At 36.9% G+C, this 14,171-nt stretch overlaps 1 protein-coding gene across 3 annotated transcripts in view; it reads left to right on the forward strand.

Annotated features, from left to right (window-relative positions):
* The window catches only part of CEP89 (centrosomal protein 89), a 137,199-nt gene that overhangs the window by 14,944 nt on the left and 108,084 nt on the right, over positions 1 to 14,171 (forward strand). For all 3 annotated transcript variants that reach the window (XM_037820049.1, XM_037820050.1, XM_037820051.1), the window contains 2 exons: positions 8,165 to 8,323; positions 10,139 to 10,325. In XM_037820049.1, the coding sequence (XP_037675977.1) occupies positions 8,165 to 8,323; positions 10,139 to 10,325 (346 nt within the window). The remainder of the gene's footprint in view (positions 1 to 8,164; positions 8,324 to 10,138; positions 10,326 to 14,171) is intronic.

Raw genomic sequence — 14,171 nt, forward strand, 5'->3', positions numbered from 1 at the left:
TAAAATACAGTTTTATGGAGATACATTCACACACCCTACAGTCATCCACAGTGTACAATCAGTTATTCACAGCACCGTCATTCAGTTGTGCATTCTTCACCAGAATCTATTTTTGAACCTTTTCCTTACTCCAAAAAAAAAAAAAAAAGTAAAAGTAAAAAAGAACACCCAAAACATTCCATCCCCTCCAGCCCACTATATTCTTCATCTAATTTTTGTCCCCATTTTTCCACTTATCTGTCCATATACTGGATAAAGGGAGTGCAAGCCACAAGGTTTTCACAATCACACAGTTACACTGTGTAAGCTACATAGTTATACAATTGTCTTCAAGAATCAGGGTCACTGGGTTGCAGTTTGACAGCTTCAGGTATTTCCCTCTAGCCATTCCAACACACTAAAAAATAAAAAGAGGTATCTATATAGTGCATAAGAATGCCCTCCAGAGTCACCTCTCAACTCCATTTGAAATCTCTCAGCCACTGAAACCTTATTTTGTTTCATCAACAGATATTTCTTTGAATGCCAGGAGTTGACAACAAGAACAACAAAAAGAAACACACAACACAAAATACCTTTCTTTTGAGAGTTCTTTGAATCTAGAGTATTGTATGCCTCCTGATAAAAATCACTGAAAATATTTTAGTGTTCGTTTTATCCTTCAATCTAATCTTGATAACAAGAATAGCCAATGTTTATTAATGTTTACTTTGTGCCAAGTATTCTGTTAAGTGTTTAAGAAGCATTTCACTTCATCCTTTCATAAATCCAGTGAGAGAGGTCCTGTTACCTCTATTTTGAGCATCCCATGATGCTCAAGTGTTAGTAGCTGGCCCAGATTCTCATGGCAGGCGAGTGGTGGCTTTGCAGCAACGCAAATGTGGGCCTGTCTAGGTTTTCAGTGTTTGTTTGAACAACTGTTAAGTTGTGTTATTGCAACATAAATGTTTATTTACCATCAGTAGTAGCTTAGAGGGTTAGCTTTTCCTTCCATTGTAAAGCAGAAAAACAAATAAAACATGTTTCATTGAATATCAAGCATGCTGTAGACTCATTAGAAAATCTCTCTTTATAGTCTTGGTGCTTTACAAAAATATCTTCCTGGATTGTAATCTAAAATAATCAGCATGGCTTTGGCAAGTGTGTCATATTTGTAGATTTTTTATTTCCGAAAAATACATTCAAGTTAACCTTTAATATTAATCTTCGTGTATTGTTTAATTATCTTATGGAAATTTACTTCTATTTCCTCCTTCTGATCCTTTGTGCTACTGTTGTCATGCATTTTAATTCTATGTGTTAACTACCCGACAATATATTATTACTGTTATTTAGACAGTTGATTATCTTATTTAAAACAGCTTTATTGAGGTACAATGGATATACAATAATCTGCATATATTTAAAATGAATACTTTGGTATCCTTTATATATGTTTACATCTGTGAGCCATCACTATAATCAAGATAATAAATATATCCATCATCCCCAAAAGCTTCCTCATGTCATTCTGTAATTTCTCCCTCCTGCCCTTCTCTCCCACCCACATTCCCAAACCACCCTATCCCCATTCCTGGGCAACCACTGATTTGCTTTCTGGCTTTCTGTCCTATAGAATAGTTTGTGTTTTCTAGAATTTATTTAAATGGAATTACACAAAGTAATTATGCTGGCTTCTTTCACCCAGCATAATTATTTTGAGATTCATCCATGTTGTGAGGTTCAAGAGTTCATCGTTTTTATTCCTGAGTAGTATTCCATTGGCTGTTTATCTGTTACTCTTGATAGATATTTGGTGTTAGGCTGAAAACAGAATGCGCAGTCTCTGAAAACCACAGTACAGAAGAAGTTTACTGAGCTAAAGTAGCATGCATGTTGGAGCAGCACCAAAAAGAGATTGCTGCTCAGAAGGGCTTGGTTCGGGGAGGCAGCTTATATGCCTTTTTGGGACATGTGGAGGGATGGAGAAGGGCTAGGGAAGCACGAGCCATGTGAGCTGTGACAGGGGTGCCTTTAGGTCATAATCCGTTAATTAGCAATTTGAACTAGCAGGATTGTTTGTGCAAGGCTGTGGCTATCTGATGAAGTTTAGCAGACTTGCTGGTGTCAGCTTGATGCGTTTTATTACAGCAAGGGCAGGGGTCTTTATCAGTATTGCAAGGAATCTTTGGTATGTCTGCTTGCCTCAGTTGCTTTTTGTTTTTTCTTTGTAGTTTCCTGGGTAAAATGGGAGTTTCAGCAAATCACGATGATTAGTAAAGCTATTTACCATTCTGACTTCACATTGGGTTGTTTCCAGTTTGGGGCTACTAGAAATAAAGCTGCTAGGAATTTTTTCAGATAAATATTTTTTTTGGATATATTTCTCTTGGGTAAATATCTAGGCGTGGAATGTCTGGGCCGTATTCTAGATGTATATTTAGTTTATTCAGAAACTGACAAACTGTTTTCCAAAATTGTTGCTCTATTTGTGTTCTCACCAGCAGTGTGTGAGGGTTCCAGTTATTTCATATCTCCACCAATACTTGGTTTAACCATTCTTTTTAATTTTAGACATTCTAATAGGTGTGTAGTGGTATCTTGTTGTGATTTTATTTTGCATTATCTAATAGTTAATGTTGTTGATATCTTTTTATGTGCTTATTTGCCTTCTGTATATCTTCTTTGGTGAAGTGTCTGTTTAAAGTTTTTGCCCACTTTTAGAAATAGGGATTTGTGTTCTTACTGCATTTTGAGAGTTCGTCATATTTTGGATACAAGTACTTTATCAGATATGTGATTTGTAGATATTTTCTTCCATCTGTGGCTTATTTTTTAATTCTGTTAACAGTATCAAAGAGCTGAAGTTCTTAATTTTTATAAAGTCCAGTTTATCAATTTTTCATTTATGGATCATACTTTCCATATCATAACTAAGAAATCTTTGCCTATCCCGAGGTCACAAAAGTTTTCCTATGTTTTCTTCTAGACATATGGTTTTCAGCTTGATATTTAGGTCTGTGATCCATTTTGAGTTAATTTTTTATATAGCATAGGGAGATGTGGCTCCAAGATCATGTTTTGCGTATGGATAATCAGTTGTCCCCACACCATTTGATGAAAAGGCTGTTGTATTAATTATCTATTGCTGCATAATAAATTTCCCCAAAACTTACCTGTTTAAAACATGTATTACCTCACTGTTTCTGTGAGTCAGAAATCTGGGTGTGGCTTAACTTGCCTTCTGATGTAGGGTATTTAGCAAGGATTCTGTCAAGATGTTGGCTAGAGAAGCAGTCATCTCAAGGCTCAACTGAAGAAGGATCTGCTTCCAAACTTAGTCCCGTGGTGATTGGCAGAATTCACTTCCTTACAGGCTGTTGGTTGAGGGCCTCAGTTCTCTCTCTGGCTAGATCTCAGTTCCTTAGTCCCTTGCCACGTGGGTCTCTCCACAGGGCAGCTCACAACGTAAAAGTTCCCTTTGTCAGAGTGAGCAGAAACAGAATGCAAACAAGACATGGTCACAGCTTTTTGTAATCTAACTTTCAAAGTGATATTCCATCACTTTTGCTGTATTCTGTTCATTAGAAGTGAGTTGCTAGACTAGGTCCAGCCCACACTCAAAAGGGAGAGGATTACACACGGGTGTGACTACCAGTAGCCTACCACGGCTATTGTTTCACATTGCATTGCTTTTTTTTTTTTTTTCTTTTCTAAATGCAGTTTTATTGAGATATATTCACACCATATAAACCATCCGAAGTATACAATCACTTATTCACAGTGTCATCACATAATTGTGCATACAGCCCCATGATCAATTTTAGAACATTTTAATTACTCCAGAAAAGAAATAAAAAAGGAAACCCAAATCCTTCCATACCGCTTATCCACCCCCCCCATTATTAACCCATAGTATTGGTCTGATGCACTTGTTACTGTTCATGAAAGAGTATTAAAGTATTACTGTTAACTAGAGTCCATAGTTTGTAATAGGTTCATCTTCTCCCATATGCCCCTCTATTATAAACTCCTTGTAATGTCTTACATTTTTTCTAGTTCATACTGCATTGCTTTTTGTTGTTTTTTTTTTTAATTTTTATTGTTATACACAACACAAAATTTCCCATTTTAACCACTTTCATGTGTTCAATCATGCTCAACATATTATACTACCATTGTCACCATCCATTACCGAACCTTTTTCATTCCCTTAAACAAATTCTGTACCCATTAAGCAATAGCTCTCCATTCCCTGCCTTCAGCCCTTGGTAACTAACCTTTCTCTATATATTTGCTTATTCTGTCTCTATATATTTGCTTATTCTAGGTATTTCATAGAAGTGAAATCATAGCAATGTTCTTTTGTTTCTGGCTTATTTCACTCATATGATGTCTTCAGGGTTAATCCATGTTGTGACAAGTATCAAAACTTCACTCCTTTTTATGGCTGAATAATATCCCATTGTATGTATATATCACATTTTGTTTATCCCTATGTTGATGGACACCTGGGTTCTTTCCACTTCTTTGCTGCTGTGAATAATGCTGCAGTGAACATTGGTGTACAAATATCTATTTGAATCCCTATGTTCAGTTTTTTTTTGTATATACCTAGAAGTGGAATTGCTGGGTCATATGGTAATTCCATGTTAACTTTCTGAGGAATTGCCATACTGTTTTCCAATAGTGGCTGTACCTTTTCACATTCCCACCTGCAAAGCTGCATGTTCCTATTCTCTGCATCCTTACCAACACTTACTTTCTGTTTGTTTTTCATTTTTTAAGTAATACCTATCTAGTATGAAGTAGTATCTCATTGTGGTTTTGATTTGTATTTCCCTAATTGCTGATGATGTTGAGCATCTGTTCATGTGTTTATTGGCTGTTTGTGTATCTTCTTTGGAGAAATATCTATTTAGATCCTTTGCCCATTTTAAAATTTGAGCTGTCTTTCTGTTGTTGAATTATATTAAATCCTTGTCAGATATGATTTCCAGTGATTTTCTCCCATTCTATAGATTGTCTTTTTACTTTCATTATGAAGTCCTCTGGACAAAAGTTTTTAATATTGACAAAGTACATTTTATCTGTATTTTCTTTTGTTGTTCTGCTTTGTTGTCATGTCTGAGAATCCATTAGCTAATACAAGGTCCTGAAGATTTTTTCCTATGTTTTCTTCTAAGAGTTTTATGGTTTTGGCTCTTATATTTAGGTGATTGATCCATTTAGATTTAATTTTTGTATATTTTGCTAGAAGTAGAGGCCCAATTTCATTCTTTTCATGTGGATATTCTCTTTCCCTACCACCATTTGTTGAAGAGATTGTTCGTTCCCTGTTGAGTGTACATGGCACCTTTGTCAAAAATCCAATGGCCATAGATGTGTGGGTTTATTTTTGAACTCTCAGTTCTATTCCATTGGTCTATTTGTCTTTTCTTATACCAGTACCGTACTGTTTTGATTATTGTAGCTTTGTAGTAAGTTTTGAAATTGGTAAGTGTAAGTCCTCCACTTTTTCTTCTTTTTCAAAATGGTTTTAGCTGTTCAGGACCCCTCACCCTTCCATATGAATTTGATGATTACCTTTCCTATTTCTGCAAAAAAGGGCTGATGGAATTGTGATCAGGATTGTGTTGAATCTATAGATCACCTTGGTAGTATTGATATCGTAACAATATTAATTTTTCCAGTCTATTAACATGGGATGTCTTACAATTTATTTATGTTGTCTTTAATTTCTTTTAGCAGTGTGTTTTCTAGTTTTAGATGTACACATGTTTTACATCCTTGGATAAATTTATTCCTAGATATTTTATTCTTTAGAAGTTCTTATAAATGGAATTGTTTTCTTGATTTCCTTTCTGGATTGTTATTACTGGTGCATAGAAACACAACTGATTTACTAGCTCTAATAGCTTTCTTGTGAAACCACTGTGTTGCTTTTATACCTTTGTGAATGTGTGGGTTTATTTCTGGACTCCCTATTCTGTTCTGTTGACCTGTTTGTCATTCTTTATGCCGGTAGCATACTTCTTTGATTACTGTAGCTTTATAATAATTTTGGCAGTCAGATAGTATTAGCCCTCCAACGTCATTCTTTTTCTGGAATTGTGTTGACTGTTTTTTCATTTCCATATGAATTTTAGAATCAACTTGTTCATTTCTGTGAGAAATACTGCTGGGATTTTTATTAGGATTGAGTTTAATTGATAAATCAATTTAGGGAGAATTGATAGCTTATCTATATTGAGTCTTCCAACCTGTGAACAAGGCATCTCTCTCTAGTTGTAATGTTTTCCCAGGGTATTGAATTCTTGGTTGACAGTTTTGTGTTTTTTTTCCTTTAAGTACTTTAAAGATGTTGTTGCACTGTCTTCCCACTTGCATTGTTTCTGATGAGAAGTCTGTTCTCATCCTCATTTTTGTTCCTCTGAACATAACATCTTTTTTCTCTGGCTGCTTTTATGATTTTCTCTTTATCACTGTTTTTGAGTAGTTTCATTATGATGTGATTTGGCATAATTTTGTTCATGTTTCTTTTATTTGGGGTTCTTTGAGTTTCTTGGATCTGTGGGTTTATAGTTTTTATCATTTTGGAAAGTTTCCAGTCAGTATGGCTTTGATTTTTTTTTTTTTTTCTGTTCCCCTTTACCTCCTTTCCTTTCGGGATTTCAATTACCCATTTTTTAGCTCACTTGAAATTTTCCCACATCTCACTGATGCTCTTTGTTATTATTTTCCTCTCTATGTTTCATTTTGGTTTTGCCTTCAAGGTCATTAATCTTTTCTGCTGCTCTGTGTAATCTGTTAATCCCATCCAGTGTATTTTTCATTTCTGACTTCGAAGTTTTCATTTCCTAAATTTGTTTGGGTCTTTTTTTTTTTTTTTTTTAACATGCCTCTACTTAATTTTTTGAACATATGGAATATAGTTGTAATAACTATTTTCATGTCTTATCTGTAATTCTAACATTTATGATCAGTTTTGGGTGAGTTTCAGTTGGTTGATTATCTTCCTCATGGGTCATGTTTTTCTGTCTCTGCATGCCTGGTAATCTTTGATTGGATATGAGACATTGTTGCTAATTTTACCTTGTTTGAGTGCTGGATATCTTTTTATTCCATAAATCTTCTTGAACTTTGTTCTTGGATGCAGTTAAGTTACTTGGGAACAGTTTGGTTCTTTTGGGTCTTGCTTTTATGATTTGATAGGAAGGGTCTGGAGCAGTGCTCAGTTTAGGGCTAATTATTCCCCACTACTGAGGCAAGACCTTTTTTGAATATTCTGCCCAATGCCCCATGAATTATGTTTTTCCAATCTGGCTAGTAGAAACAGGCACCATCCCTGCTGTGTGTGAGCATCTGGCACTCTTCTCTCTAATACTTCTGTATGGTTCTTTCCCCAGCCTTGGGTAGTTTCCTCACACTCAGGTCCTGAGGAAAACTGCAGAACACCCAAAGGATTCTCTCTGTGCAGCTTTCTCCTCTCCAGAGGTTTCTTCTCTCCAGATTTGCAAACTCCAGCCACCATGGTCTCCCTGGATTCTTTGTTCAGTCTCCACAACACAGATAGTCCACCTGGCTCCACCTCATTTTCCCTTCCCTTCACTGTGACCTGGAAATTCTCTCAAGCAGTAAGCTGGGACAATTGTGGAACTTACAGGATCACTGCCCATCATTGCCTGATGTCCAGTATCTTGAAAATTGTTGTTTGATGTCTTTTGCCTTTTGTTTTGTTTCATAAAATATCTTATGCCATCTTTCCTATACTATATTGAAGCATTCAGAAGAATTTCAAACAGGCATTTCTTTTATATCTTTTTATAGCTCTTTTTTTTAAGGTTCTTGCCTTTCATTTTAATAAAACTGCTTGAGTATAGGCTTTGGGACCCAACTGCCTGGATCAGAGACTTGGTCCCACCTCCTACTAGCTAGGAAATCTTGGGTGAATCATTTAAATTCTTTGAGAAATGGGGGCAGCAGTAATATCTACTTATTGACATTCTATGTGAGACTCAAGTGAGATTGTCTGGGAGATTAGCAGACAATAGGCACGTAGTAGATAACTAGCAGACACTCATAGAATAGGAGGAAGTAAATCTTGATTAATTCTTACATCTTGTTCAGCCTTCGTCTTGAATATCCTTGTCTCACTGTCTCCCTGGAATGTTTTTGTCCATAGATCAGCTCTGGCTGCAGCCATTCTGGCAACAACATTGACTGGGCGGACCGTCGCTATTCCTCAGCCTCGCCGCAGATCGCGCTCTGAGAGTGACATGAGCTGCGTGGAAAAGGACAGCGTCATCGAGCCCTATGCCACCACGTCAGAGCTGAGGCTTCGGTAGGGACCGTGTTGCTGGCTCTGCTCCCTCTTGTGGTGGAGAACTTGCAGCCCTGCGTGGTCTCTAGTGTGTGTCTGCACACCCTCATGGGTTTATGATCAGAGTCTTGGTCCTTGGGTTTTCATCACCAGTGTCAAAGGGATACTGTCCTGGAACATTAACTGCTCTTATTTTGTATCAGAATTTTCTCCAGAGTGGAAATGGTTAAATTATGACCTGTAAAGGCACTGGTCATTTTCTTGGCAACACAGAGCCTATCTTAGTTTCCTGGCTGTTAAAACATATATTACAGATTCAGAGACTAAAGGCTTTTTTCTTCCTGCAGTTGGTATCTTCTGGCTGGCAATGTTTGTAGTTTCTGTCATTATTGTCATGTTTAGAAAGACCCTCCCTATCACAGCATTATATAAATACTCATTTCCTTCTAGAACTTGTTTTCATTTTTTGTTTTTATATTCAAAGCTCAACTCCATTTTGAGATGTTTGAATGTAGCTTGTGTTTCTCCTGGTAAAAACGTCATACCTTGGTTGCATAAAAATTAAAGATGGGAAAATGATTCTAAAAATTACTGCAAAAAAATGAATAGATAAGGCCATCATAGGAAATGTGGGAAGGAAGAATAATGGTCCAGAGAGAGGACTGGATCAACTCTACTGAATTCGAAAACATCATATATGAAGTAGCTAAACTACAAAGGACTAGTGCAGTGATAGATGCGTCACTGGAGCATGTGAATGCCATGAGGTGAGCCTCCTGGAACAAGCATCCTGATGTTTAATAGAGATAGCCTCTCACATCACAGAAGGAAAGGCTGCAACCATATACTGATTAGTAATATTAGGAAAAAAAAATCAGCTTTGAGTCTTGCCTGATAAACATACCGAAATAAATTCCCACTGAATTAAAGGATTCATCTCTATGCATACATAAAGAAGACCATGAAATCCAACATCCTGGCTCACCTCATGGCATTCACTTCTCAGGTGGAGATGAGTGCCTACAACTTCTCTGCTATGAATTTGGGATGTTAAAAACTTTACATAAGGAGAATGAAGTTGATAGAATAGGAAAAATATTTGCAGTAACTACTGAAAAGACAGGGTTTTCTTTTTAGTAGATAAAAAGTTACTTTCAAATTGGAATGAACACACTAGAATCAAAGTAACTAAATGGACAAAGGACACGAACAGACAATTCACAGTAGAGGAACAGACTCAGACACAAATATGTGGGAAAATGTTCAGTGCCAGGAAGAAATGCAAACTCAGACCATGACATTTACATTCTTTAGGGAGATTTTAGAAAATGACTTGTGAAATGGTTTTGTGCAGTATGCATGAGGACATATGAAATGATCGTACTGTTTGAGTCAGCAGTTTCCCATATGGTGGTTTGTTTTGTAAAATTACTTCTAAATACAGAAGAGCTTATCTGCACGTAGATGTTCATTACAGAGTTAGTTATTTACAACAGTGAAATTTGGGGAAAACCTGAGGAAGGGGAGTGGCTGACTAAGCTGGTATATCTGCTTGATTCCTAACTTTAAGAATATAGACTATGAAATCAAGGCGAGTTGTATATGTAAACAGTGATGATAACTAAAAACATAGGGAAAAATACAAAGAAATGCTGAGCATGCAGTGAGATGGGATAGTAGGTGATATAATCTTTCAGCTTCTAGACTTTTTTGTAATGTAGTTATAATATTTTTATGGTATGGTTTGAGGAAAATGCTTTAATGATGTATATGTTACCAATGTGAAGTATTAACTGGTTATTTATTGATCAGTTTTCTCTTAATGTTGTAATGTAGACCAGATTGGCAGAGTGAGATGGAAAGAAGAACTTCTTTACCATCCTTTCAGACACTGGGCTATGGGGAAGAAGAGGACGATGAAACGTCCTTGTCATCCAGCTACAAGGTGGAGGGGGATACCTGTCCTCGGAAAGAAGAGGGAGGTCACCGTGACGCCGTGTATGCCGTGCCACACCGAAATCAGGTGCTTTTCACATTCCAGAGTTTCTTCTGCACCGTGACATTCACTTTACAGTAAATTGTGTAGAGTGCCTTAGTAAGGATTTTCTTGTCTCTTTTCTGCCTTTGATAGTTTTTGAGTTGATTTTTTTTTCATTTTTTTATCCAATTTTATTGATACATATTCACATACCATGCAGTCATACAAAGTGTACATTCAGTTGTTCACAGTACCATTATATAGTTGTGTGCTCATCAACAAAATTAATTTTTGAACATTTTCATTACCACACACACAAAAATAATAATAAAAATTAAAGTGAGAAAGAGTACTGGTTGCCTTTTTTTTCCTTTGCCCCCATTTTTCTACTTATCCATCCATACACTGGACAAAGGGAAGTATGGTCCATATGACTTTCCCAGTCACATTGTCACCCCTCATAAGCTACATTGTTATACAGTCTTCTTCAAGATTCAAGGGTTCTGGGTTGTAGTTTGATAGTTCCAGGTATTTACTGCTAGCCGTTCCAATTCATTAGAACCTAAAAAGGGTTGTCTATATTATGCGTAAGAGTGCCCACCAGAGTGACCTCTCAGTTCCTTGTGGAATCTGTCTGCCACTGAAGCTTATTACATTTCCTTTCACATCCCCTTTTGGTCAAGAAGATGTTCTCCATCCCACAATTCTGGATCTAGATTCCTCCCCAGGAGTCATATTCCACGTTGCCAGAGAGATTTACTCCCCTGGGTGTCAGATCCCACATAGGGGGAAGGGCAGTAATTTCACCTGCCAAGTTGGCTTAGCTAGAGAGAGAGGGCCACATCTGAGCAACAGAGAGGCATTCAGGAGACTCTTAGGCACAATTACAGGCAGGCCTAGCCTCTCCTTTGCAGCAACAGTCTTCCCAAGGGCAAGTCCCATGGTAGAGGGCTCAGCCCATCAAACCACCAGTCCCCTATGTCTGTGAGCACATCAGCAACCATCGAGGTGGGGAAGCCTAAAACTCCTGCATTCCCCACCAGCTCCTCAGGGGGGCTCTGCATATTTTTTTCATTGTTTTTGGTTTTTTTTAAATTTTTTTTTAAATTAACTATTAACTATATCAAAAAATTAAAAAAAATACAATAAGAAAACATTTCCAACAAACCATAACAAGGGAGTACGAAAAAGGCGACTAACCTAAAATAACTACTTTACTTCCATCATGTTCCTACTCTACCCCAAGAAAATAACCTAATACAGCAACACTTCTGTGAACTTGTTCCTACCATACCCACCAGAAATCAACAACCCATAGTCATTCCTGGGCATTCCCAGAACGTCAAATTTACCCACGATAGCTTATCTTGTCTTATTGGGTTATCATTCCCCCTTCATTAATTGCTCTCTCTTGATAGCTCCCCTACATTCTATATTATAAACCATTTATTTTGCATTTTTCAATGTACACATTAGTGGTAGCATATAGTATTTCTCTTTTTGTGCCTGGCTTATTTTGCTCAGCATTATGTCTTCAGGGTTCATCCATGTTCTCATATGTTTCACAACATCATTCTTTTTATTGCTGTGTAGTATTCCATCATGGGTATATACCACATTTTATTTATTTACTCATCTATTGAAGGACACTTGGGTTGTTTCCATCTCTTGGCAATTGTGAATAATGCTGCTATGAACATTGGCATGCATATACCTGTTTGTGTCGCTGCTTTCAGATCTTCAGGGTATATACCAAGAAGTGCAATCCCAGGATCGAAGGGTAACTCTATATCTAGTTTTCTAAGGAACTGCCAGACTGACTTCCAGAGTGGCTGAACCATTATACAGTCCCACCAACAATGAATAAGACTTTCAATTTCTCCATATCCTCTCCAGCATTTGAAGTTTCCTGTCTGTTTAATGGCAGCCATTCTCATTGGTGTGAGATGGTATCTCGTTGTAGTCTTAATTTGCATCTCTCTAATAGCTAGTGAAGCTGAACATTTTTTCATGTGTTTCTTGGCCATTTGTATTTTCTCTTCAGAGAACTGTCTTTTCATCCCTTTTGCCCATTTCATAATTGGACTGTCTTTACTCTTGTCATTCGGTTATAGAATTTCTTTATATATACAAGATATCAGTCTTTTGTGAGATACATGGTTTCCAAAAATTTTTTCCCATTGATTTGGCTGCCTCTTCACCTTTTTGACAAATCCCTTTGAGGTACAGAAACTTCTAAGCTTGAGGAGTTCCCATTTATCTGTTTTTTGTTGCTTGTGCTTTGGGTATAAGGTCTAGGAAGTGACCGCCTAATACAAGGTCTTGCAGAGGTCTCCCTACATTATCTTCTAGAGAAGTTGTATGGTACTGTCTTTTACATTGAGGTCTTTGATCCACTTTGAGTTAATTTTTGTGTAGGGTGTGAGGTAGGGGTCCTCTTTCATTCTTTTGGATATGGATATCCAACTCTCCCAGCCCCATTTGTTGAAAAGACCTTTATGACCCAGTTCAGTGGTTTTGGAGGCGTTTTCAATGATCAGTCAGCTGTACATCTCGGGGGTCTACCTCCGATTTCTCAATTTGATTCCATTGATCAATATATCTATCTTTGTGCCAGTACCATGCTATTTTGAATACTGTGGCTTTATAATAAGCTTCAAAGTCAGGGAGTGTAAGTCCTCCCACTTTCTTTTTTAGAGTGTTTTTAGCAATTTGAGGCATCTTCGCTTTCCAAATAAATTTGATAACTAGCTTTTCCAAGTCTGCAAAGTAGGTTGTTGGAAGCTTGATTGGGACTGCATTGAATCTGTAGATGAGTTTGGGTAGGAGTGACATCTTAATGACATTTAGCCTTCCTATCCATGAACATGGAATATTTTTCCATCTTTTAAGGTCCCTTTCTATTTCTTTTAGTAGAGTTATGTAGTATTCTTTGTATAGATCTTTTACATCTTTGGTTAAGTTTATTCCTAGGTACTTGATTTTTTTAGTTGCTATTGAAAATGGTATCTTTTTCTTGAGTGTCTCTTCACTTTGTTCATTTCTAGCATATAGAAACATTACTGACTTACATGCATTTGTCTTGTATCCTGCTACTTTGCTAAATTTGTTTATTAGCTCTAGTAGCTGTATCATCTATTTCTCAGGGTTTTCCAGATATAAGATCATATCATCTGCAAATGATGACAGTTTTACTTCTTCCTTTCGAATTTGGATGCCTTTTATTTCTTTGTCTTGCTGGATTGCCGTGGCTAGCACTTCTAGCACAATGTTGAATAACAGTGGTGACAGCGGACATCCTTGTCTTGTTCCTGATCTTAGAGGGAAGGCTTTCAGTCTCTCACCATTGAGTACTATGCTGGCTGTAGGTTTTTCATATATGCTCTTTATCATATTGAGGAAGTTTCCTTGAATTCCTACCTTTTGAAGTGTTTTCATCAAAAAGGGTTGTTGGATTTTGTCAAATGCTTTTTCAGGATCTATTGAGATGATCATTTGATTTTTCTCTTTTGATTTGTTAATGTATTGTAATACATTGATTGATATTCTTATGTTGAACCATCCTTGCATGCCTGGAATGAACCCCACTTGGTCATGGTGTAAGATTTTTTTAATGTGTCTTTGGATTCAATTTGCAAGTATTTTGTTGAGAATTTTTGCATCTATATTCATTAGGGAGATTGGCCTGTGGTTTTCCTTTTTTTGTAGCATCTTTTCCTGGTTTTGGTATTAGATTCATGTTAGCTTCATAAAATGTGTTAGGTTGTATTCCATTTTCTTCAGTGTTTTGAAAGAGTTTGAGTAAGATTGGTGTCAGTTCTTTTTGGAAAGTTTGGTAGAATTCCCCTGTGAAGCCATCTGGCCCTGGGCATTTATTTGTGGGAAGTTTTT

This window comes from Choloepus didactylus, chromosome 27 (assembly GCF_015220235.1).
Source record: "Choloepus didactylus isolate mChoDid1 chromosome 27, mChoDid1.pri, whole genome shotgun sequence".
Lineage (NCBI taxonomy): Eukaryota > Metazoa > Chordata > Mammalia > Pilosa > Megalonychidae > Choloepus > Choloepus didactylus.